The sequence below is a fragment of the Hypomesus transpacificus genome, unplaced genomic scaffold, assembly GCF_021917145.1.
Source record: "Hypomesus transpacificus isolate Combined female unplaced genomic scaffold, fHypTra1 scaffold_51, whole genome shotgun sequence".
Taxonomy (NCBI): domain Eukaryota; kingdom Metazoa; phylum Chordata; class Actinopteri; order Osmeriformes; family Osmeridae; genus Hypomesus; species Hypomesus transpacificus.
In genome coordinates, this window is record NW_025814024.1 from 285,042 (window position 1) to 312,393 (window position 27,352).

The 27,352-nt window shown below is 41.4% G+C and overlaps 1 protein-coding gene across 3 annotated transcripts in view; it reads right to left on the reverse strand.

Moving 5' to 3' along the window:
• dym (dymeclin) overlaps positions 1–27,352 on the reverse strand; it is a 210,238-nt gene that overhangs the window by 93,930 nt on the left and 88,956 nt on the right. For all 3 annotated transcript variants that reach the window (XM_047017283.1, XM_047017284.1, XM_047017281.1), the window contains exons 9-11: positions 21,991–22,179; positions 21,694–21,872; positions 21,026–21,151 (exon numbers count right to left, since the gene is read on the reverse strand). In XM_047017283.1, coding sequence (XP_046873239.1) covers positions 21,026–21,151; positions 21,694–21,872; positions 21,991–22,179 — 494 coding nt within the window. The remainder of the gene's footprint in view (positions 1–21,025; positions 21,152–21,693; positions 21,873–21,990; positions 22,180–27,352) is intronic.

Below are 27,352 nucleotides of genomic sequence, written 5' to 3' on the forward strand. Positions count from 1 at the left end.
TATGAACTAACAAAGGACAATGGCCCCCAATAGCCCCCCCATCTCACCACCTTCTGGTTCACAATCAGTACTCCTGCTGGATACAAACTATGTACTGCTCCCCTATGCTGCTACTCTAAAGATAGAGAAAGGCCAGACTGGTAGTTGAGGAAGGAATTAGAAATCCTGGACCAGTAGATCTCAGAGATACAATATCATAAATACAGAGGGTGACATAATAAATAAATAAATAGCAAATCCTAGAATTCAGAAGTTGCTGCTTTGTTGTGGAGGTGGTGATCTGGAAACAAGGCCCAGGTAATAGATCTGCGTGAAGTTGGCCCCCCACCCAACGCAAAACATCATCAAAATAGCCTCTATCGTTTGTGCTATGTTTGTGCTGGTTTGCGCTGTTCAAATAAATATTTGTGCTACTATGGTTTATAAGTTATTACAAATTAGTAAATGTTTTTTAAAGTATCCCATTGATATAACCTATTGTGAAGTTAAACAGTAGGGGAATATGTGAATGAATGAATGATTCACAAAAGGATCTGAATGAAGGTTGAGTGAATAGGTACCAATCGCCACCGATTGGCCGGTAAGAACAGATGATGTCAAAGTCCCAATGACAAAGTAAGAACAGTATTTATTTAGTGCTGTCAGTTAAACGCGTTATTAACAGCGTTAACGCAAACCCAAATTAACGGCGTACATTTTTTATCGCGCGATTAAAGCTCTTTTTGACCTAGCAAACTTTGTAGTTTTTTTCACATTCTGTTGCAACAACCACTGACGTTAGAAAAACTACAATACCGCACCGGATCTAGCTAGACCGGAAACAAAACAATAGCACGCCACACACACTTGTTTGCGGCTAAAGAGTAGTAGCAGAGCCCGTTTACGGATATTAGACATTCTCTGGTAGTAGGCTAACGTTACGTTTTGAGTTGATTGCCAGCGCCAAATGCCGAAATGCATGCCAATAAGATTCTGAATGGAAAGTTTACTTTTAAAAGGTTGCCAAATGGTTACATTGACAAGACGAAAGTGATCAGTGTGTTCTGTCGTTGTGAACTGAGCAGCATGTCGTGGAGTCTAAAATACCATTTTGATGGCCAAGCACACAGCTGATGGGAATTCTCCGCCCGCTCGTCAAAGCCAGGCGATTGCAAACATTTGCACGAAGCAATCCGAACCACTTTTCCATGTTGATAAGAGCATTACAATTTGAAAAAATTATGGATGAAAAAGAAATCAAGGGACATTTAGAATAGATTAAAATGTGCGATTAATTGCGAGTTAACTGTGACATTTGTGCTAACACAAGCTCTTCTCCTGCCTGGCCCCCCAATGGTGGAACCAGCTCCCTACCTCCATCAGGGACACTGACTGTCTCCCCACCTTCAAGAAAAGGCTCAAGACGCACTTGTTCCGGGAGTACAACGGCACTTAGGAATGCTTGGCTGGACCTGTTGTTAGTTTCCTCCAGGATCACAATGACTCTTATTGAGTGACTTGTTGCTCTTGTAGGTTAGTTATAACACAGTTAAGTCTTGTACTCGCTGTGAAATATTTTACTATTGATTGTTCTTCTACAGGTACAGTCCTGCACTTTTTGGGGTTCATGTTGTTTTAATTTGTAACTTGTATAACTACATGCTCTTATGGGTCTTCCCTTTTGGCACTTGTTTAGTTTTTTCACAATGTATGCTTCATGTTTTGGCTGCTTGCAATGTTTGGGACTACCTCGTTGTTATGATCAGTAACCTATGCTCTTTTGTAAAGCTCTCTCTTGGAAGTCGCTTTGGATAAAAGTGTCTGCTAAATGCATAAATGTAAAATGTAAATGTAATGCGATTAATCGCGATTAAATATTTTAATCTTTTGACAGCTCTATATTTATTTCCACACACACTCTCAAGATATGAATGGTAGGATGAACATGATTTGACTAATGAACCGTGGTATACAAGTGTCCTGGTGGACTGCTGCTGGTAAGCTACAGTTAAATAGGATACCTTATTTTCCTCACGGCCCCGGCCACTATCTGAAGCCCGGCCTCTAAATGAATCCCGGTCTTTATTTGAGGATTTACGGTAAGTTTATATCGCATGAATGTGTGTATGCATCACCTCATAATTGTTTTCCACAGAAACAACGATTCCCATAAAGATTCCTGTCAGTCAATGTCATATCACTCAAGTTTATTGTGGTGTTCAATAATCCTTTCACTCAGATATTCCAGAGTTCCATAGGGACACATGGGCTGCAGATGCACAGCTAAGACCCTGACCGTCACTGGCTACCCCAAGTCCAGTTTCATGGCTCCCCTTATCCCCCCTGACCCACCTGTCCAGTTGTCAATACAGAAGCTGGAGGAGAGAGTCATCATTAGCGTGTTTGTTGGAAAAAGTAGACATCACAATCTCCTGTTTGTTCTGTGATTGCTCTCCTTTGACTGGACCAGATGTTTATTGACACTGCAAATAAAGCAATACGCGATACACCTTTTATTTGGCCGAGTAACATTTTTGACTTGATCGTAATTGAGAACATATGAAAATATCTGCAAATATAGCTGCAAGCAGCAATGTGGTGGCCAAGCAGGTCAGATGACCCAGAAGAAACTTTCGACATTTAGTGACTGCGGTTTACCTGGCTTTCTTTGCAGTGGCTTATAGTTTCGCTAAACAGAGAATCAGAGACATGACAAGCCTGTCAGCTTTGGTTGGATTTGAACCTCTGACGTTGACAGGACACCAATTTATCTTAGTGAGCTATTCTTAGTGCTGGAAATCATATTTTAGTGACTGCGTAAAAATATAAGGAATTTTTCCTGTGGCAACCGGTTGTCAGACTTGTCCCAAGTTTAAACAGCTGTAATTCAGTCCTATTTTGATATGTCAATGTGATTGTGGTCTGAAGATAATCTGTGTTAGAGTTGGTGAATATTTGATACATTTTGTAGCAGGAGTAGGACAAAAAAGTTTTATTAGTTAATTCAAAATGGCGGCATCAATTTGGCTGTTATCACAAGTTAACATGTGTCAGACATGGGATCGCCCCCCTAGAGGTTAGAGGACACATATCTGTAAAGCACAATAAATCTGACTCTTCTTAAGTATAGATCCCCTGAGATTGAAACATTATCATTACCATTATGATTATACTGTTAGACAGCTACTGTGGCATACCTGGCTTCACTAAACAGATAAACAAGTATCATGACATGCGTGATGACTGTGGCTGGATTCAAATCTATGACCTTGCACTTCAGAGTCAACGTCTGAACCCGTCTTATCCCAGTGAGCTATTCTCAGTGCTAGGAATTACTGTGTTCAGTTACTGTATAAAAAAAAGTAAGCCGTTTTTCCAGTGGGAAGCGTTGTCAGATTTGACCCAAGTATAAAAAGCTGTAATTCAGTCATATTTTGACAAATCAAGGTGATTGTAATCTGAAAATGATTTCATTACTTGTCCATGAAAATAGGAGCAACGGCGAACAAGGAGTTAACAAAAGTATGTTTTTATGAAAATTCCAAAGGGCCGACGCCCAAAATGGTGGAAACGGGACAATGTGATATATTTCGACTTGGTATGCCACGTAGAATCAGAAAAGACCAATCTTGTGATTTATGACAAATCTGTTAAGAAGTTATGATGCAAGAAATCCGATGCACATAAACCAGTATCATGACATGCCTGAGACTTTGGCTGGATTCAAACCTACGACCTTGCACTTCAACAGAGTCTTATCCCAGTGAGCCATTGTCAGCGCTGGGAATTGCTGTGTACAGCTACTGAATACAAAAAGGAAGCCGTTTCTCCTGTGGCACGCATGGTCAGATTTGGCCCAAGTTTAAACAGCTGTAATTCAGTCATATTTTTACATGGCAAGGTGATTGTGGTCTGAAGATAATCTGTGCCAAATCTGGTGAATATTGGATACATTGTGTAGGAGTAAGGAAAAAAGTTGTATTCATTCATTCAAAATGGCGGCCTCATCAATTCGTCTGGTATCACGCGTTAACATGCATCAGACGCGGGATCTCCTAAGATATCACGAGACATAGGAATAACTTAAATACGCCAAACAAATCAACAGTTATTGGTCAAAACACAATCCTACCTATTGTAATGCCCCCTAGAGGTCAAATGACACTACCTGTCTCAAACCTCTTAATAAGAGGGCCTTGAGTCCATAGACCAAGTTTGGAGTCAATGCATCAAAGCTTGGCTAAGATATTACCTCACTTCCCTTTTTCCGGATCAGTTGCTCAATTTGATTGGCTGTAACTAACAAACGGTTGCAGAAATCAAAACGCTATGTGATGTCTTTTGTGAGGCTTGGTCTGAAGATAAATGGTGCCAAATATTTGCCTATTGCAGAGGTGAAATAGCATGACCTATTTCGGACTTCTTTGGAACAGGGTCCCTCGTCCCTATACCAAATTTGTTGTCAATGCAGTAAAGAGGTGCTGAGATAAGACCTCACTTCTTTTATGGTGGCTTGGTTGACGACTTTGATTGGCTGATGACTTTGATTGGCTGTTCCAGTCAAAAAGTGTGGAAAATCAAAAAAACATGTGATGTCTTTTGTGAGGCTTGATCTGAAGATAAATTGTGCCAAATTTTTGCTGATTGCAATGCCACTTAGAGGTGAAATGGCATGACCTATTTTGGACCTCTTTAGAACAGTGTCCCTAGTCCCTATGCCAAATTTGGTGTCAATGCAGTAAAGAGGTGCTGAGATATGACCTCACTTCTTTTATGGTGGCTTGGTTGAAGACTTTGTTTGGCTGTTCCAGTCAAAAGGTTTAGATAATCAAAAAAACATGTGATTTCTTTTGTGTGGCTTGGTCTGAAGATGATCTGTGCCAAATTTGGTGAAGATTGGACAAACCTTGTAGGAGAGGTAGCGAAAAAACGTTATATTCAAAATGGCGGCCACATCAATTCAGCCATATAAATTTGATGTGGCTGTAACTAACAAACGGTTGCGAAAATTAAAGCTCCAGGAGATAATTTCTGTGAGGCTTGGTCTGAAGATCATCTGTGGCAATTATGAAGAAGATTCAACAAGAATTGTAGGAGGAGTAGCAAAAAAACGCTTTTTCTTTACGTTCAAAATGGCGGAGAATCTATGAACTGGGTATGATGTCATAGAGTGCGTTGAACTCGTCTTGATCCAGGGAATACAACGATACCTCATTTTGGACAATGGGGCATATGGTTCAAAAGTAACATGTGTTAACACACCTTCAACTTTGACCCATTGGTGGCGCTAGATGGTTGGACTGGGAGACAAGAAACTTGGTGAAATTGATGAGGGGACTGGTCCCAAATAGTGTGCCAAAATTCACAACTTCTGACCATTTGGTTCTAGGGGCTGCCATAGACTCCCATGGCAGAAGAAGTTGTGTAATAATTATAATAATAAATATAGCTGCAGGCAGCAATGGCGGGTTCCTCCATAACATTTCAAACCATTACCAAATTGACATGACAAGGCATTTCAAGACAACTGGATCGATGGCTGATTTTAAGTAATTTTCTGATATTCTTCACAAATTGTCACTCTAGAGAAATATCCATGCTGCCGACATTATGGGTTCTTGACACTCTTTTGTTCCCCATGAGCAATATAAGGCATGTGTACCAACTTTTAGACATTTTGGACAAACAGGGTTAAAATGCCACCCTTTTGAAAGTGACAACTTTGAAGCGTGTTCTGTCAGGCCACCCGTGCTCTGGTTAGGCCCACCATGCAGAGATCCATTCTTTAAAAGCTTTGATTACAACAATAACTTTATAAAAGGGAAGATACACTTTAGTAAAGGACATGTATGTAATGGTAGGACGACAATTACATTAAGGCCTATAAGTATAGTTATATATGTATTATATGTAAAGTAGCCCAATATTTGTTGGGTGTACAACAAAGGAGTTACCACTAGTTCCAATAGATGCCTCCATATTTGAAATGTAAAAATGACTGGTGGATTAATATTTTCCTTGTTTTCTGCTGTTTTTGGGGACTTTCCACATCAGCACCCATTTCCCAGTGTCATGTGACTGGATCTAGTTAATGGCGTAATGTTTTGGGCATGGAGATGAGGCTACTACAAGGGGCCGGGGAGCAGGGCGGTAGAATAAGGCAGGGCGAGACGTTATATACTGGACACACACCACGAATAAAGGATGTCACGGAGCATTCATTCCGCAAGCAGAAGCTTGTACACCCAGTTCCTCTATTCTACGCTACTACACTTTGACTTTGAAACATTCAGGTTGTCCCATACTATACCAGTTACAGATATACAACACAGATGAGAGTGAATAAGAGATAATGGTAGTGGGATGGTGTTCCACTGTTCTGCTTCTCTTTTTCACCACTCCTACGAAACATTTCTGGGCACCACTGCTTTTATTAGTTCCTGCAATGCTGGGAAGAAAACTGTATGACAACAATAATGTTTAATGTAACTGGCCTTTCAAACAGTACAACTGGGCCCAGCTTGGCACCCCATAGTTGCATTGCAAATCAAAACAAGAGCCTTTTCAATAGGCCCAGTGGCAGACTCATGCTGTTTGAGGTTGTCAAATATCACCAGACATGGACTTCTGCCTAAATTGACATGCACCAACTCAGAGCAATGAGTTTCAACAACCATTAGCACAGTTATTCAATTTGTTGACTCTACTCTTAATGCAAGACTATGTTTAAGTTATTATCTGAAATTCTTTGTCACCAACTGTTTATGTAGGAACCCGCCCTCACCAAATTGCTTTGGTCATTCTTTCTTAAAAGTCTAGTCCTTAGTTTAGATGTGCCAAAGAAGGTGATAACATGACCAAGCTGTGTTTGGTTGATTCAACTGTATAGTTCTGAAGAAGAAGACCTTCTGTTTATTTTAACAGTAGAATTAGCTGTGGCCAAACTAACCACACAATGCCTACTAGTCTAAAATGGCTACTAGACTAAGGAGTGAAGGTGGGAGCTTGGTACTGTTGGGGCCATGTACTGTTATGGTTTTTGAGTCAAACAACTTGCTAAATGATTAAATGTCTGTTAAATGTCAAATCCAACTTTAAATGTATAAAAGAGAGAATTAAACCTCGAGGTTTAAAAGGCTACGTTTGTTTAAACAAATTACAGATAGGATTTGGGGAAAAAGCATTAGAAATTAGCCAAGCATACATATTTTAAATATTCACAATGAATCTACTTTTCATCTTACATTGAACTATTTTTCAGATTTGTGTGGGTGCCGTTATAGGTTCTAGAGGCTTTTTTGTTCCTCATGAGAAATAAGGCACATGTAATGAATTTCAGAATTTTGGGACAAATGGGATGCAAATGGCAGCACTTGGAAAATGGACAATTGGGGGGTGGCCGTAGCGCCACCTATGGATAATGGTGGGTCATTTGTGGTGTGGTAGTTACTCATGGCCTATACTATCAATGTTTCAGGATTTGGAGAACTTTTTACCATTGCATACAAAATCGGAAATGCAATACCAACAAGATCCACATGGGCTTTTGTTAAAGTGTTTCTTGGCCTATACTATCTATGTTTCAGGATTTTGAGACCTTTTTACCATTGCATACAAAATCGGAAATGCAATACCAAGAAGATCCACATGGGCTTTTGTTAAAGTGTTTCTCGGCCTTTACTATCAATGTTTCAGGATTTGAGACCTTTTTACCATTGCATACAAAATCGGAAATGCCAAACCATCAAGATCCACATGGGCCTTTGCTAAAGACCAAGGAATGAGTGGGGGCTTGGTCAGCCCACACTCTCCTGAAATGTTGCGTGTGCGTCTTGGCCGCGCGTATGTCAAGGGAAGGCTGAGTGTGTGAGGATTTGGAGCACGCGCGGGCAGGAGGAGGGGAGAGAGGATTTAGCCCAAAAAACTCTGAAATTACCCAAGCAAGCATGTTTTAAAATATTCACCAAAAATCTACTTTTCATCTTACATTCAACTTTTTTTCAGATTTGAATACTAAACATTCTCAAGAGTCTTTATATGAACTAGTGATAGTATCAGAGTATCCGCTTTAGACCGGTGGATGTGTAAAGCATTATTTTAGAGTTAGCGATAAATTTGATTTGCTTTATATCAGTCACTTTTTAAGATATTAAGTCAATTTTTCACACGGGAACATGTTGTAGTGTCTTCCACCGATATACCAAGTTTGGTGTTGATATCTCAAAGATTTTTTGAGATTTTACCCATTTTCCTGTTTTGATCCTTTGTTGATGATTTTGATTGGCTGTACCGGACAAACGATTTCGAAAATAAAAATTCCAGTGAATATAACTGCAAGCAGTAATGGCGGATTCCTCCAAACACTGCGAACCATTGAAAAATGTATATTCTTGACAAATTGTAACTGTATAGAAAAATCTATGCTGCAAATTTACCAATGGGATACCAAATCTGAAATGCAATACCATCAAGATCCGCAAGGGCCTTTATTTCAAGCCAAGAAGTGAAAGGAGGGGGCTTGGTGAGCCTATCCATTCCAGAAAGCCTTGTATCTTTGTGCTTTAGGTTGTGGCCTGTAGCGCCACCTAAGGGTAATGGTGGACCATTTGTGGTGTGGTAATTACTCTTGGCCTATACTATCAATGTTTCAGAATTTTTAAAACTTTTTACCATAGCATACAAAATCGGAAATGCAATACCAACAAGATCCACATGGCCTTTTGTTAAAGTGTGGTAGTTACTCTTGGTCTATCCAATCAATGTTTCAGGATTTGGAGAACTTTTTACTATTGAATACAAAATCGGAAAAGCAATACCATCATGATCCACAAGGGCCTTTATTTCAAGCCAAGAAGTGAAGGGAGCGGGCTTGTTTAGCCTATCCATTCCAGAAAGCCTTGTATCTTTGTGCTTTAGGGCTTGGCCTGTAGCGCCACCTATGGTTAATGGTGGGCCATTTGTGGTGTGGTAATTACTCTTGGTCTATACTATCAATGTTTCAGAATTTTTAAAACTTTTTACCATTGCATACAAAATCGGAAATGCAATACCAACAAGATCCACATGGGCTTTAGTTAAAGTGTGGTTGTTACTCTTGGCCTTTACTATCAATGTTTCAGGATTTGGAGACCTTTTTACCATTGCATACAAAATCGCAAATGCAATACCATCAAGATCCACAAGGCCTTTGCTAGAGACTAAGGAATGAGTGGGGGCTTGGTCAGCCCACACTCTCCTGAAATGTTGCGTGTGCATCTTGCCAAGCCCGCGCGTGTGTGAAGGGAAGGGTGAGTGTGTGACAATGTGGAGCGTGCGCGCTGAGGAGGAGTGGGAGAGAGGATTTGGCAAAAAAGCTCTAGAAATTAGCCAAGCATGCATATTTAAACTATTTACTAAAAATCTACTTTTCATCTTACATTCAACTTTTTTTCAGATTTGAGTACTAAACTAAAAATTGACAATGTGGGCATAGCCTTAGCGCCACCTATGGGTAATGGTGGGCCATTTGTGGTGTGGTCATTACTCTTGGCCTATACCATCAATTTTTCAAGATTATTAGAACTTTTTACCATTATATACAAAATCGGAAATGCAATACCAACAAGATCCACATGGGCTTTTGTTTAAGTGTGGTTGTAACTCTTGGCCTTTATTATCAACGTTTCAGGATTTTGAGAACTTTTTACTATTGCATACAAAATCGGAAATGCAATACCATCAAGATCCACATGGGCCTATGCAGACATTCAAGGAATGAGTGGGGGCTTGGTCAGCCCACACTCTCCTGAAATGTTGCGTGTGCATCTTGCCAAGCCCGCGCGTGTGTAAGGGAAGGCTGAGTGTGTGAGGATTTGGAGCACGCGCGGGCAGGAGGAGGGGAGAGAGGATTTAGCCGAAAAGCTCTGAAATTAGCCAAGCATGTATATTTAAAATATTCATTAAAAATCGACTTTTCATCTTACATTCAACTTTTTTTCAGTTTGAGTACTAAACATTCTCAAGAGTCTTCATATGAACTTGTGATTGAATCAATGTATCACTTTTTGACCGGCTGATGTGTACAGCATAATTTTAGCATTAGCGATACATTTGATTTGCTGTATATCAATCATTATTGGAGATATGAAGTTGCCTTTGCACATTGTAACATGATGTAATGTCTTCCACCGATATACCAACTTTGGTGTTGATATCTCAAAAATTTGATGAGATTTGATCCAATTTCCTATTTGGTTGCTTTTTTGCCAATTTTGATTGGGTGTACCGGACAAACGGTTGTGACGATCAAAATTATTTTCGATAACTTTTGTTAGGCTTGGTCTGAAGATCATCTCTGGTCATTTTGAAGAAGATTTGACAACATTTGTAGGAGGAGTAGGCTTTCAGAGGTTTTTGATAAAACCGGAAATGGCGGAAAATCTATATAACCGGAAATTGACGCCATAGGGTGTGTTAAACCCGTCTTAATCCAGGGAATCCAATGGTATCTCATTTTTGAAAATCGGTCATACGGTTCAAAAGTTGCGTGTGTAAACACAAGTCCAACTTTGACCCATTGGTGGCGCTAGAATGGTCTAATGGGAGACATGAAACTTGGTGTAGTTATAGAAGTAACTGTCCTTAATGAGTGTGCCAAATTTCACAAAAAGTTGTTGATGGGGTCTAGGGGCTGCCGTAGACTCCCATGATACAAGAATTACAAATAATAAAAACAACAATAACAATAGGTTTCCTCCTGACGGAGGAATCCTAAGAACTTTTGTGAGGCTCAGTCTGGAGATCCTGTCTGGCAATTGTGAAAAAGATTTGACCAAAAATGTAGGAGCATATATAGCTGCAAGCAGCAATGGAGGGGCCAAGCAGTCCAGAGCAGGACAAGGCCTCCATAGCACTTGCGCAACAATTAAGTCACAACAACCTGTTGCGCTCATGCAACACACCAAGTTTGGTTGAAATATCTGTTTACGTTCCAAAGAACTGAGTGTTCAAAGTGTTTTTTTTCTGGTATAACACCGCAGGCCTCCTCTGCTCCTCGTGGGAACAATGGAACCCAAGTTTGGTGACAATCGCACAAATGGTTGCTGAGTTACGCTCTCACGTGTCTTTTGCGGCTTCGCCGCCACCTTTGATCGTCTCTACCGAACAAACGGTTTTGAAAATGTAAAATCCATCCCGACACCTTTGTGAAGCTTGGTCTGAAGATCATCTGTGCCAAATTTTGTAAACATTGGACAACATTTGGGGCGTGTGAAAGGTTTTTACACTTTTCCATGAAATCCAAAATGGCGGCCGCATCAATTCGGTTATTATGAAAAGTTATCAATGGCCAGGCTTGATATCTCACAAGACATCAACAGACAAAGAAATTACTTTATTAAGTTAAACACTTCAACGGTTATTAGCCAAAACACGTTTATGCTTCCGGCCACGCCCCCTTTTAGTCACATGACACCATTTTTGGAGGACATCCTTAGAATAAGGTTCCGAGTAGGCGTACCAACTTTGGTGTCACTGCTTCAAAGAACTGCTGAGATATGGCTTCACTTCCTGTTTGGCGGATTTTCTGATGAATTTGATTGGCTGTACCGGACAAACGGTTTTGAAAATCAAATATCCTTCGATAACTTTTGTGAGGCTTGGTCTGAAGATCATATCTGGTAATTGTGAAGAACATTTGACAAAATTTGTAGGAGGAGTAGGCTTTTAAAGGTTTTTGATAAAACCGGAAATAGCGGAAAATCTATATAACCGGAAATTGACGCCATGGTGTGCATTGCACTCGGCTTGATCCAGGGAGTCCAATGGTACCTCACTTTTGAAAATGGGACATACGGTTCAAAAGTTGCGTGTGTAAACACAACTCCAACTTTGACCCGTTGGTGGCGCTAGAGTGCCAAAGTATGGGACATAAAACTTTGTGACTTGAACCAGGGGACTGTCCCTAATGAGTGTACCAAATTTCACAACTTTCGACCAAGCGCTTCTAGGGGCTGCCATAGACACCCAGTCTTAAGAATAATAATAATAATAATACTACCAATTACAATAGGTGCCTCGCAGCTTCGCTGCTTGGCCCCTAATAAATATAACTGCAAGCAGTAATGGCGGATTCCTCCAAACATTGCGAACCATTGAAAAATGTATATTCTTGACAAATTGGAACTGTATAGAAAAATCTATGCTGCAGAATTACCAATGGGATACCAAATCTGAAATATAATACCATCAAGATCCACAAGGGCCTATATTTTAACCCAAGGAGTGAAGGGAGAGGGCTTGGTTAGCCTATCCATTCCAGAAAGCCTTTGTGCTTTAGGGCGTGGAATGTAGCGCCACCTATGGGTGATGGTGGGACAGTTGTGGTGTGGTAATTACCCTTGGTCTATACTTTCAAAAAAGCTCGACCAGAGCATACCCCCGCTCTCAGGGTACCGAGCTTCAGCTCAGTCATGATGCTGGGATGAATGTAGGCCTATATGTAGAGACCAGGGAGACAGACACACTGGCCAGCTGCCCTGATGGGTCCGTGGTAGATCATTAATGCGGGTTGTATCCTACAACGCTCGTGGCCTCCGAGTAGGACATACTGCTGCTGATAGATCAAGATGTTTGGTGGTGGACACATTGCTGGACGAGAGTGACATTGTCTGCCTTCAAGAAACCTGGATGGCCAAGCAAGATCTGGACAAATTGAACTCCCTACACAAGATGTTTCATGGTGCTGGAGAGTCCACTACCGATCTCAGCATGAGAATGGTTTGTGGGAGGATAGCTGGTGGTGTAGCTATACTGTGGAACATAAAATATGACCCAACGGTAAAGGTGGTGTGGCTACACGTTGACTGGGCTATTGGGTTGGAGTTTAATCACAATGAAAATAAATGTACTATTGTAAATGTGTACACACCATATGAATCCTATGACCATGAGGATGAATTTCAGAACAGGTTAGCTTTTATTCAGTCCTTCATAGAGGACAATAGTTCATGTTGTGTCTATGTCATGGGTGATTTTAATGCTGACATGTCAGATAAGCGTTTATTCGCACAACATCTGCAGCAGTTCTGTAATGAAACTAAATTAATTATATCAAGCGTTATTGCCTGATACAAGTTTTACCTATATAAGTGAAACGTGGCACACAACTTCCTGGCTAGACCATATTGTAACCACAGCCGATGCTCATGACTCACTGGAAAGTATAGAGATGTGTTATGGGCTGGCCACCACTGATCACGTACCAGTTGCTATGCTGCTAAATGTTGAGAGTGTACCCTTGTTGCTGGCCCCCCAAGAAAACTGGACTGGTCAAAATTGACCAAAGAGGTTATGCACAGATATTCTCTATTAACTGACAGCTTACATAGTGATGTTGCATTTTCTAGGGATGCCCTAATGTGCACGGATATGAACTGCAAGGATAAACATCATGCTGAAAAGCTCTGTGCCATGTATGATGATATTGTCAAATGTCTTTATGCTTCCAGTGAACCTTTTATTAATCACAAGAGTAAGGTCCCTAACGCACGGCCTGTCTGGAATGAGTTTGTGTCTGAGCAACATGCTGCTGCTAGAGAAGCCTTTAGAGTCTGGTCAGAGGCAGGCAGACCCAGACAGGGAGTGCTGCTTGATAACAAAAACCTCACAAATGCTAGATTTAAATATGCACTCGTTTCATTAAGAGAAATGAAAACACAATGAGAGCAGACTCGCTGGCCAGAAAGATGCAGAATAACAATCTTACTGACTTCTGGAAGGAGGTCAAGATCATAAATAATAATAGAACTCCCCTCCCTTCTGATTTCAAAGGGGTTAGTTGTCCAGAGAAGATTGCTGATCTATGGCATGAGCACTACAGTAAACTATTTAATTGTGTTCAAAGTAACACAGTGAGAATTGATAATGAATATAAAGGTATCTCTGCAGACTTTATAGTTAGATCAGTAGATATTTATGATGCCATCCACATGCTAGACAACAACAAAGCTTGTGGTATGGATTGCATTTCTGCAGAGCATCTAAAAAATGCCAGTTATAGACTCAGTCCATTTCTAGCCATGTGTCTCACTGGAATTATGGTTCATGGTGTTCTACCGAACTCTATTATGTCAGTACTGTTAGTGCCTGTTGTTAAAGATAAGGCTGGTAAACTGAACAGCATAGACAACTATCGACCCATTGCATTGGCCAGTATCTTGTCTAAAGTGTTTGAGAGAATTATTTGATTGAAATTGGAAATGTATATTCTGACGGCAGAAAATCAGTTTGCTCTTAAAAGAAAACATGGTACTGATCTCTGTATCTATGCTCTGAAGGAGATTGTCTCAGGTACACAAGTCTTAATTTATCTGTATTTTTATGCTTTATTGATGCTTACAAAGCTTTCGATCGAATTTGTCATGAAAAACTGTTTATGAAGCTAATAGCGAGAGGTGTCCCTAAACCTCTTGTGAGGATTTTGGTGTTCTGGTATGCCAATCAAACTTTTCATGTTAAATGGGACAATGTTGTATCAGCTCCTTTCCATGTTGGTAACGGAGTTCGACAAGGAGGAATTTGATTTCCCTTTTTGTTTAATATGGATATGGACGACTTATCAAGCCAGCTGAATAAGACAAATACAGGCTGTCTTGTTGGTGAATCTATTGTCAATCATCTGATGTACGCAGATGATCTGGTTCCACTCAGCCTGTTGCAACAGATGCTATGGGTGTGCTCTCAGTATGGCTTAGATCATGATATAAAATATAATGCAAAGAAAAGCCACATAATGATAGTCAGAAGTAATCAGGACAGGAAATTAACCTTCCCTACCTTTTATTTATTCTGGCAGTCCCCTTGGTGTTTGTGAGGAAATAAAATATCTGCCATGTCATTTCTGATGATTGGACAGATGACAACGATATGTATCAACAGCACTGTAAAATATATTCTCAGGCCAGTATGTTATTAAGGACGTTTTCTATGTGCTCAGATTCAGTTTAATGTTCCCTGTTTAGAACCTACATAACACCATTGTACACTGCTCATTTGTGGTCTATGTACAGGTAAAGGAGTATACAGATACTGAAAGTAGCCTACAATGATGCTTTTAGATTGCTACTTAATGTGCCAAGGTGGCATAGTGCTAGTCAGTTGTTTGTGTCTAAGCACGTACCAACCTGTAAGGCAATCCTGAGACAACTGATGTATGGTTTCAATGATGCTTTTAGATTGCTACTTAATGTGCCTAGGTGGCATAGTGCTGGTCAGTTGTTTCTGTCTAAGCACGTACCAACCTGTAAGGCACTCCTGAGACAACTGATGTATGGTTTCATGTGTCGACTGGACAAGTCTGAGAACTGAATAGTAGAGGCCCTGGTCAACCCTCTAAAGAGCTGCTATCGATTACTTGGAACTTAAGACTACATTGGCACAAAAGTCTTCATACTTTTTATGCACTGTATTATCTATGTTTTAGTTTTACTCTCTTTTTTATAGCTCTATGTCTGTTATTTTATGTGGAACTTGGCGTCTGAAATAAAGATTTATATATATATAAATACATATATATATATCAATGTTTCAGGATTTGTATAACTTTTTACCATTGCATACAAAATCGGAAATGCAATACTAAAAAGATCAGCTTTTGTTAAGAGATCCAAGATTACAAGATCCACAAGGCCTTGGCTAGAAACCAAGGAATGAGTGGGGGCTTGGTCAGCCCACACTCTCCTGAAATGTTGCGTGTGCGTCTTGCCAAGCCCGCGCGTGTGTAAGTTAAGGCTGAGTGTGTGAGGATGTGGAGCACGCACGGGCAGGAGGAGGGGAGACATTCATTGGAAATTTGGCTAGAAATTAGCCAAGCAAGCATGTTTCAAATATTCACCAAAAATCGACCTTTGATCTTACAGTCAACTTTTTCACAGATTTGTGTTATAAACATTCTCAAGAGTCTTCATATGAACTTGTGATTGAATCAGAGTATCAGTTTTTGACTGGCTGATGTGTAAAGCATTATTTTAGCGTTAGCGATAAGTTCAATTTGCTTTATATCAATCATTTTTGGAGATATGAAGTTGCCTTTGCACACGGTAACATGTTGTAGTGTCTTCCATCGATATACCAAGTTTCGTGTTGATATCTCAAAGATTTGCTGAGACATGACTTCACATCCTGTTTGGCGGCTTTTCTGATGAATTTGATTGGCTGTACCGGACAAACGGTTGTGAGGATCAAAATTATTTTCGATAACTTTTGTGAGGCTTGGTCTGAAGATCATCTCTGGTAACTTTGAAGAAGATATGACAAAAATTGTAGGAGGAGTAGGCTTTCAAAGGTTTTTGATAAAACCGGAAGTAGCGGAAAATCTATATAACCGGAAATTGACGCCATGGGGTGCGTTGAACTCGGCTTGAACCAGGGAATCCAATGGTACCTCATTTTTGAAAATGGGTCATACGGTTCAAAAGTTGCGTGTGTAAACACAAGTCCAACTTTGACCCGTTGGTGGCGCTGGAGTGGTCTAATGGGAGACATGAAACTTGGTGTAGGTATAGAATCAACTGTCCTTAATGAGTGTGCCAAATTTCACAAAAAGTTGTCGAAGTGTTCTAGGGGCTGCCATTGACTTCCATGGAACAAGAATAATAATAATAATAATAATAAAACTAACAATAACAATAGGTTTCCTCCTGACGGAGGAATCCTAATAAAACTAACAATAACAATAGGTTTCCTCCTGACGGAGGAATCCTAATAATAAAACTAACAATAACAATAGGTTTCCTCCTGACAGAGGAATCCTAATAATAATAAAACTAACAATAACAATATGCAAGCAGCAATGGAGGGGCCAAGCAGTCCAGAGCAGGACATGGCCTCCATAGCACTTGCGCAACAATTAAGTCACAACAACCTGTTGCACTCATGCAACACGCCAAGTTTGGTTGAAATATCTGTTTGCGTTCCAAAGTAATGAGTGTTCAAAGTGTTTTTTTTTCTGGTATAACACCGCAGGCCTCTTCTGCTCCTCGTGGGAACGATGGAACCCAAGTTTGGTGACAATCGCACAAATGGTTGCTGAGTTACGCTCTCACGTGTCTTTTGCGGCTTCGCCGACGCCTTTGATCGTCTCTACCAAATAAACGGTTGTGAAAATGGAATATCCATCCCGACACCTTTGTGAAGCTTGGTCTAAAGATCATCTGTGCCAAATTTAGTAAACATATGACACAATTTGGGGCGTGTAAAAGGTTTTTACACTTTTCCATTAAATCCAAAATGGCGGCCGCGTCAATTCGGTTGTTATGAAATATCATTGATGGTCAAGTTTTATATCTCACAAGACATCAACTGACAAAGAAATTACTTTATTAAGGTAAACACTTCAACAGTTATTAGCCAAAACACGTTAATGCTTCCGGCCACGCCCCCTTTTAGTCACATGACACCATTTTTGGAGGACATACTCAGAATAAGGTTCCGAGTAGGCATATCAAATTTGGTGTCACTGCCTCAAAGAACTGCTGAGATAAGACTTCATTTCCTGTTTGGTGTCTATTCTGCTGATTTTGATTGGCTCTCACGGACAAACGGTTGTGGGGATACAAATGCTCTACCATAACTTTTGTGCGGCTTGGTCTGAAGAGCATATCTGGTCATTTTGAAGAAGATTTGACAAAAATTGTAGGAGGAGTAGGCTTTCAGAGGTTTTTGATAAAACCGGAAATAGCGGAAAATCCATATAACCGGAAATTGATGCCATGGTGTGCATTGAACTCGGCTTGATCCAGGGAATCCAGTGGTACCTCATTTTTGAAAATCGGTCATACGGTTCAAAAGTTGCGTGTGTAAACACAAGTCCAACTTTGACCCGTTGGTGGCGCTAGAGTGCCCAAGTATGGGACATAAAACTTTGTGAATTGGACCAGGGGACTGTCCCCAATGAGTGTGCCAAATTTCACAACTTTCGACCAAGCGCTTATGGGGGCTGCCATAGACACCCAGTCCTAAGAAGAATAATAATAATAATACTAACAATAACAATAGGTGCCTCGCAGCTTCGCTGCTTGGCCCCTAATAATAATAATAATAATAAGAAAAGGTAGAATCACTTATGTGGCTTCGCCGCTTCGCGGCTTGGCCACCAAATATAGCTGCAAGCAGCAATGAGGTGGCCAAGCAGTCAAATGACCCATAAAACACTTTAGAAATCCTCAGAACAGGGTTTTGAATGCATGCTGCAAGTTTGGTGTGAATCCATCAAAGATTTGCTGAGATACGACCCAACTTCCTGTTTGATGGCTTAATTGCACATTTTGATTGCCTGTACCGGGCAAACGGTTGTGAAAATCAAACAATCATGTGATGGCCTTTGTGAGGCTTGGTCTGAAGATAATCTCTGCGAAATTTGGTGAAGATTGGACAACATGTGTGTAGGAGGAGTAGAGAAAAAACATTTTTCAATGAATTCAAAATGGCGGCTGCATCAATTCGGCTATTATCACAAATGATGATGACTCACACACGGGACTTCCCAAGATATCATGAAACAAAGGAATCACTTAATAAAGGCAAACAAATCAACAGTTATTGGCCAAAACACATTTTTGCTTCCTGCGGCCACGCCCAGTAATGACATGACACCAAATTAATTGGACAGCCTCAGAAGAGGGTTCCGAGTCATCACACCAGGTTTGGTGTTGATTTCTTAAAGATTAGCTGAGATATGATCCAAGTTCCTGTTTGGTTGCTTTATTTGATTGGCTGTACCGGACAAACGGTTTTGAAAATCAAATATCCTTTGATAACTTCTGTGAGGGTTGGTCTGATGATGATGTGTGCCAATTCTGGAGAAGATTTGACAAAAATTGAGGGAGGAGAAGCAAAAAAACGTTTTTTCACAAAATTCAAAATGGCAGAAAATTTATATAACCGGAAATTGACGCCATGGTGTGCGTTGAACTCGTCTCAATCCAGGGAATCCAACGGTACCTCATTTTTGAAAATCGGTCATACGGTTCAAAAGTTAAGTGTGTAAACACAAGTCCAACTTTGACCAGTTAGTGGCGCTAGAGTGCTCCAATGGGAGACATGAAACTTGGTGAATATAAAGAGGGGACAGTGCTTAATGAGTGTGCCAAATTTCACAACTTTTTACCATACGGTTCTAGGGGCTGCCATAGACTCCAATGACAGAAGAAGTGTAATAATAAGAAGAAGAAGAAGAAGAAGAAAAGGTAAAATCACTTATGTGGCTTCGCCGCTTCGCGGCTTGGCCACCAATAATAAGAAAAGGTAGAATCACTTATGTGGCTTCGTCGCTTCGCGGCTTGGCCACCAATAATACTAACAATAACAATAGGTGCCTCGCAGCTTCGCTGCTTGGCCCCTAATAAATATAGCTGCAAGCAGCAATAGAGAGGCCAAGCAGTCCAGAGCAAGACATGGCCTCCATAGCACTTGCGCAACAAATAAGTTACAACAACCTGTTGCACTCGCTGCTTGGCCCCTAATAATAATAATAAAACTAACAATAACAATAGGTGCCTCGCAGCTTCGCTGCTTGGCCCCTAATAATAAAATTAACAAAAACAATAGGTGCCTCGCAGCTTCGCTGCTTGGCCCCAAATAATAATAATAATAATAAAACTAACAAAAACAATTGGTGCCTCGCAGCTTCGCTGCTTGGCCCCTAATAATAATAATAATAATAATAATAAAACTAACAAAAACAATTGGTGCCTCGCATTTTCGCTGCTTGGCCCCTAATAAGAATACATAGAAACACTTAAGGTGGGTTTGCCGCTTCGCGGCTTGGCCACCAATTAACGATGTATCTTAAGACTGACACTATGGTTTATTACTGATTCAGTTCTAAATGGTTAGTCTACAGAAAGTTGATTAGCCTAGGCCTATAGGTCTACTGGTTTCATTCTATCGGTAGCCGACCTGTAAATGGTTGCAGGAAGTGTTAAAACAGAACGTGCAACCTTGATGTGTTCTACACAAAAGAGTTGTAAAAACATTCCATGTTCCATTTCATGTTCAACAAGGGATGCTATTTTCTACATTTAAGGAATCTGATTTTGTGCTATTTTGCACTTTGTTGGTTGATTAATAAATAGCACACGCAGTTGTGTTGTCAACATGAGAAATTGCCTCTTCACTTCTCTTATCACATTTCCCAATACATTCAATCCTTTGGTTTTCATGCCCAGCCCAGGGTCATGTTGGACATGATTAAGGCCCCTAACTGAAAAGCACTGCAGGGGCAGCTGACTTCAGAAGTTATGCTGACTTCACACAGACGCATCGGCAGGTAGCATTGGCTATCTCAGGGGTGGGCAACCCTGGTCCTCGAGAGCCGCTGTCCTGCATGTTTTAGATGTTTCCCTGCTCCAGCACACCTTTTTCAAATGAATGGGTTGTTATCAAGCTCTGTGGAAGCCTTGTAATGATCATTCATTTAAATCTGGTGTTGCCCACCCCTGGGCTATCTTAACAAGTAGGCCTAGAACAATCAATTATTTGAACCGGATAAACGTAGCACAAATGATTAAGACTATTTTTATGAGATTTGGACGTTGACGGGGGGGGACTGAGTGACGTCATGTGTGCAAAATAAAACGGTAATATCGTTAAAACTTTTATAGCACAAATATGTATTTTGACAGCACAAACCAGCACAAACATAGCACACAAACGATTGAAACTATTTACAATCGGTTTGGAGCAAGTGGGGGGGCTGGTGAAATGTCTAATGTAAAAAATACCGCTGCGGCACAAACGAAAATGTTTACGGCACAAACCAGCACAAACGATTGAGACTATTTTGGGTTCATTCGGAATATGTGGGGGGGCTGAGTGACCTCAGGATGACCTATAAAACATTCTTTAATATTTGAAAAATGATAGCAGCACCAATGGAAATGTTAACGGCACAAACCAGCACAAACGGAGCACAAACGATTGAGAATATTTTTACGATGTTTTGCGTTGGGTGGGGGGCCAACTTCACGCAGGTAACTAATAGATCCCAGAGAGTGCAACTACAACTCACCACTTCGTGAATGGAGCGGTTGAAAGTGTCATCCTCTGTGAGGATGAGGAGGATGATGAGGGCCATGTAGACGTGGTGGGAGTTCCTCTCTTCCACATGGTACAAGATCTCCAGGATGGGCATTACCTAGTCACAAACATGGGATGAGGTCATGTGTGTATGTGTGTGTTGAAGAAAGGACATATTAAGTGTCTGACTGCCCTAGTGAAAAAGAGGGGAATCATGAGCAAATACTTGTGGTTCAACAGTACCTGCATCAGTGGCGGCATAATTCACAATCTGCACAATGACACCTTGCAATATTGCAATTGCACTATATTATATTGCACTTGTCTGGAAGACAGAATTGCACTGATATATAGTGACGGGTGTGTGTGTGTGTGTGTGCATTAATGTCCTTGGGCAAGGCACTTCACCCTACTTGCCTTGGGGAGAATGTCCCTGTACTTACTGTAAGTCGCTCTGGATAAGAGCGTCTGCTAAATGACTAAATGTAAATGTTTATGTACGTGGGTTTCTGAAAGCACAATCCACCCCAAATCAAGTCCTGACAACAGAAAACGCATTATATTGAAGGGCTAATGATCTCGGCTCTAGTCAGCCTGTACATCCTCAACAGAGTGATATATCATCACTCAGTCATAAGACTGTGTCTTTATGTCACACACCAGGTTCTCCATGTCAGTACGGGAGAGCATGTAGGTCCTCATGTTGGTGTTCTGGTGCAGCAGTGTGTAGAGGAGCAAGGTGGCCTGGTCAGAGCGCTGCTGCTCACACAGGGCTGTGTACAGGCTGTTGAAGTTGATTTGGAAGCTGTGGAGTTGCTCCGAGGCCGGGGATGATGTGTCTGAGGATGCAAAAACAAACATTATCCTATACTATTACTACATGTATTATTCTATTCACAATGCAGTCTGTGGCTTGATATTAACTGATGGCTGCCGTTGATATTAGTGTCATCCCACCTTGGGTGTTCCTGAAGCAGGTGACAGCCTGTCTGTAGGGGTTGGGCCAGTCCGGTCCGTCCGTCAGATTGGCTAGCACCAGGAGCAGCATCAGGCTTTGATTGGACAAGGGCAGGGGGTTCTGTTCTTGGTCTAGGACGGCTTTGCCACCGGTGGCCCCGCCCAGGGTAAAGACGTTCCACAAGCCAGCTGGAACACATAACAGAGTGAGTCAGGTGGCTGACCGGTTAGGGAATCGGGCTAGTAAATGGAAGGTCGCTGGTTCGATTCCCGGCTGTGCTAAATGACGTTGTGTCCTTGGGCAAGGCACTTCACCCTACTTGCCTCGGGGGGAATGTCCCTGTACTTACTGTAAGTCGCTCTGGATAAGTGCGTCTGCTAAATGACTAAATAAAAATAATAAGTGACGATTCTGGAGGAGGAGGAGGGAGGAGCAGGGGAAGGACTGCCCCCCTGGATACAAGAAATCAGAGAGATGGAAAAAGGGAGGGGAGTGGAGAAGATGGATCTGGGAGGCTAGACACTGGAAACTAGAGGGAATGGAATGAGGAGAAAGGAGAATGATAGAAGATGCTGGACACTGGAAAGCAAAGTGGAAGGAGGAGAGATGGGGATATGGTGAGTGATTAAATAAATTAAAAGGAAGAGACGAAAGGACACAGGACACAGGAAACCAGTGAGAAAGATAATAAGGAGTTGAGGAGACTGGTGAGGGTGTAAAGGAGACAGCTGGTTAACCTGGTAGCTGCAGCAGCTTCAACCAAAAGCAGTATGTCTTAACACAAAACCTTGTACACACAGGATCTTTCTCCCTCTACAGGCTAGTGAGGTCACATCAGACAACCAAGTAAACCACAACTCTCACAAACTGTTTATGTTGGTGTTCAATAGAACATGTTGGGCGACTTAACGAATACGACGGTAAGCAATCGACTGTTGACGGTAAGCTGAGTTCATTGTGGTATTTTTTCCTGTTCTTTTGTAAGTGTATGTTCCTTTGCATACGTATTTAAAATTGATGTATCTTAAACGTATCTTGCAGTTGAGGTGGCCGCTGCTGTCGGTATTAAAGTAGTAAGTTCAGCCGGATTATGCACCCACAAATATGGTGGATTTGATCACAACAATCACAGTTTGGATCGAACCACGGGTTTGAGTCACAAATCTGATCACTTTTCGGATCAGCAAAAAAGGATAATCATCTGATTTCAATGTTGGAGGCTTTTCAAGTTCTTCCACACAGCCATGACTGTCATTTTTGTGTATTTTCTTTTTGTAACCCGAACATCCCAGATTGATTCGTTGGGATTGAACTTTCCCTTGTTCACAACACACATCTCTCTGTCAGTCCACAAAAATGTCATGCGAGTATGGTGGCCTACTGGACATGGTTGCAGCTAATTAGCGCTTGTTAATAATCAAATAAACCGTTAGCACTCTAGAGTAAAAAAACAACAGGCATCTGTCTAGTCTGTATCCTTTCAATGCAACTTTGCATTGAGATTTAGAGAATCTATCTAGAATCACGGGCCATCTACGGTTTGTTACACCAGTGGTTCCTCAAAGTGGGGTCCCCGGACCCCTAGGGGTTCGCGAACCATACCAGGGGGGCCGCAAAATAATTTGCCATAAATTATATTATTGTGAAATGGTGCTGTATCATTGAAAAGTGAAAACGTATATAATAATCTACATATGGGGAACATTTGCAGCAATAAAACAAGCATAATGTATCCATTTAAGAGCACAAATGGAGCTGACTGGCTGTTACGATTATGGGGGGGGTCCTTGGAAAATGTTCACCCCTGTAAGGGGTCCCTGCCCCACAAAAGTTTGAGAACCCCTGTGTTACACCACTACACAGTCTCAGCATTCTCTGGTCTGATCCAGCATCCACACTGAACCCACTGTCTTTAGAAGTGGCTTTCCAGTTAGAATATACATTTTCTGTTGTGAATACAATAATATTTAAATGTGCAAAATGACTGCATGCAAAGCAGTGTGCTGCATCTCTAGACAGGGAATATTCAAGCCATGGCCGAGAACTGTATCACTCCCTTTGGAAGCTTCTTTTTGCTGCTCCATGTTGTGTCTTTGGGAATGTCTTTAAATCAGGCTGCATTACCTTTGCATTTTGATATATCTTTAAAAAGAAAGAGGAGAGTGGCAAATATAATTCTCTAATGCAATTTTACAGTACATGGATATAGCCAATCCATATAAGTGACATTACATATTATCCTACTGTACGGCAATGTATGTGGAAGAATAATAAAAACATACCATGTGGTCCAGGGGGAATTGCAGGTCTACCCTCTTTCTCCCTGTCATCTTCATCTGCCTCCTCCTGATTACTCCCTACCTCTGTCCCTCTCTCTGAATCTAGAGCCTCTTCTTCATCCCTTACTGATTCTTCTTTTTCCTCGTCTCCTTCACTTGTTTCCTCTTCTGCTTCACTTATTTCCTCTTCTGCTTCACTTATTTCCTCGACTCCTTCTGTGGTCTTCACCTGCTCTGACCCTCCTGGTCTCTCCAGTTTACTGCCTTCTCCTTCATTTCCCTCATTCTCTTCCTCCTGTGTACTTCTCTGAATTTTCTTAGCTAAAAAGCTGGCAAGATCCCCACCTTCAGCCTTCCTTTTCATGTTTAGGCTCCAGCTAATTTCTTCAGGTACTCTGGCCTGCAAGAGTTGATATGTGAAAACCTCTGGTTATTCTTGTATTACATTACGCTGTAGGGCCCTGTAGCAGCTAATAAGTAAACAAATATAAAATCAGAAACAATTTATCACATACACACAAGTTATGTTTAGACTACTTAATCCTATTGTATTTGTTATTTCCCCAATTGTAACCTGGTTTAATTTGTGCAGCCTTATTGCTGTGATGTGTGAGTGTAAGTGGATTTTATAGGGCTGCTTAGCTAATCATAAAATGATCGATCTCCCAACCGGCTCTGTATTGTGAGTTGTGACGTAACGTCGGCAAAACAGCGACGTTATGGATAACACAAGATTTTATATTAAGCTGTTCCTGTCTTTACTAAAATCAAAACTAATCAAAGGGCAGAGTGCTCTTTGCAAATCACGAGGGAGTGATTTGACTTTTGGCTAACTTAACATACTCGCTGCTTTTGCTGAATCGTCTTTAGCATACATTAAACTTCCCCTGGGTAAACTGACTTCACCTTCAGAGGCTTGGGGGCAGCTCAGTCACGCTAGTCTTTGCGGGGATGCAGTGCCACCGCACCGCAGCAGACTCGTTGTGTGCGAGCCAGACTGTGTGGACGCCGCTCTGCACATTTGATTCAGGGATGTAGCTAAGTATTTGAGGGGCAGGGGGCTAAGAAAACATTTTAAATAAAAATTCACTTTCTATAAATGTATTGTCCAGTTTAATGTTTAGAGAAGCTTGTGGACATAGTGGCGGTTTGTTTTTACAAGTACAGTATTTGGATCACCAAAGTTGGAGGGGCAGCTAGGGGGGAAATGCTCTGCCCCTCCTTGCCCCGTTGTAGATCTGCCCATGCGTGATGCCCATATTATTGATGTCTAATCCATCTAAACCCTCAGTGCTTGACATTACATTTTTGCATGATTACCAAGATTAAAATAAAAATGCAGTAGCTAGATAATGCCATTTTAGGCATTGCCATCCTTTCGTTTATTGTAAAACAGACAATGAAAACAGTGATGCTAACAGCTAATGAATGTGGCTAGTTGGTAAGCCAGTTACTCAAAGCTTCCAACTTTGCCCACACAGAGCGTATGAAAATGCAGCATTGTAGTCTTAAAACCAAACGCTGCGCGACTGTATGGCTGAAAGACCCATGAATCCCATGATTAGATGTATGCTGCTTGTGGAAGATGGGTATTGGCTAACAGACTATGGCACAGGCAAATGTTTGTCACGCTCGGAAATAAACACGTAGTTGGGACACCTGCCACTGTGCAGCCATTGTTTTCAGCTAGGGCTGGGCGGTATGGAAGTATATATCGTGCAACGGTAGAAATGTGTCTACCGGGAGAGATTTGGCTATACCGTTTCAACCTCGGTATACTCTTGTACTATATTTTTGCATTACACGTGTCAATTAAATGTCTGGTTGTTGTATTGTATATGAGCCATCATATAAATCGCATTTTTGCGATATTTAGAATTGTAGTTTAACTTTTATTTAATTTGCTATTTTCGTTTGACAGGTTTGTAAAGTGTGTCAGCGTCCCTTTCCTCAGATTCGTGGTCCAGACACAGAGTTTGGCCTTGAACGCATTCACTGCGCTGATCATGTGGAGGAGGTGCCGGTCTTTTCCCTGGAGTTCGTGGTTGAGCGAGTTCAGTTTTCCGGTTAGGTCCGTCAGAAACCCCAGGTCCAGTAGCCACGCATCCGTTGAAAGTTCCTCGTGCTCCTCGTTCCTTTTCGACAGAAACGTCTTAATCTCAGGCAGCAAGTCAACAAATCGCTGCAGCACTTTTCCGCGACTCAACCACCTGACATCAGCATGCAGAAGCAGGTCTCCATACGCCGAATCGAGCTCATCCAATAACGCCTTGAATAAGCGATGCTGAAGCGCTTTTGCTCGAATCGAGTTTACCACTTTGACCACCAGTGACATGACATGAGAAAAGTCCACAACTTTCCCAGCCAAGGCTTGCTGATGAATCACACAGTGATACTTCATGAAGTCGGGGAAATCCGGATCATTACGGCACAGTGCTATAAAACCAGCGTGCACACCGCACATTGCCGGTGCCCCATCGGTAGTGATTGCCACCAGTTTCTGAATGGGGATGTTCTTTTCACGGACATAGCTTTTAAAAACGTTGTAAATATCCTCACCTCTCGTTCTCTCTTTTAATTGGAGAAGAGTGAGGAAGTCCTCCTTTGTTGTAAAGTCCTGGAAAGCCATTCTGACAAATACAACAAGCTGAGCCGTGTCCATTACATCCAGCGATTCATCAAACTGCAGTGAAAAATATTCACAGAGTGACAAGTCCTCCAACACCTGTTGACCAACGTTATCCGACAGTAACTCGATCCTTCGTGTCACTGTTGTAGGACCAAGAGGCACAGCACGGAATGCAGCTTTTATGTCCTCTTTGTTTTTGAAGGTGCTGCAAACAGTCTCTGCGGTGACGGTCAATAGTTCCTTAAACAAATCCCCATCTGTAAAAGGTCTCTTGTGTTTAGCCAAAATGTGGCTAATACGAAATGACGCCTCAGTTGCAGCCTTACTTTGAGACGTAGGTTGTGAGAAAAGCGACTGTTGAGCCTTCAACTCCACTTTCAGCTCCTGAACTTTTTTGGCGCGGATTGCGCTCTTTGGTGGATAGCAGTCTTTGAATTTCGGATGGTTAGTGTT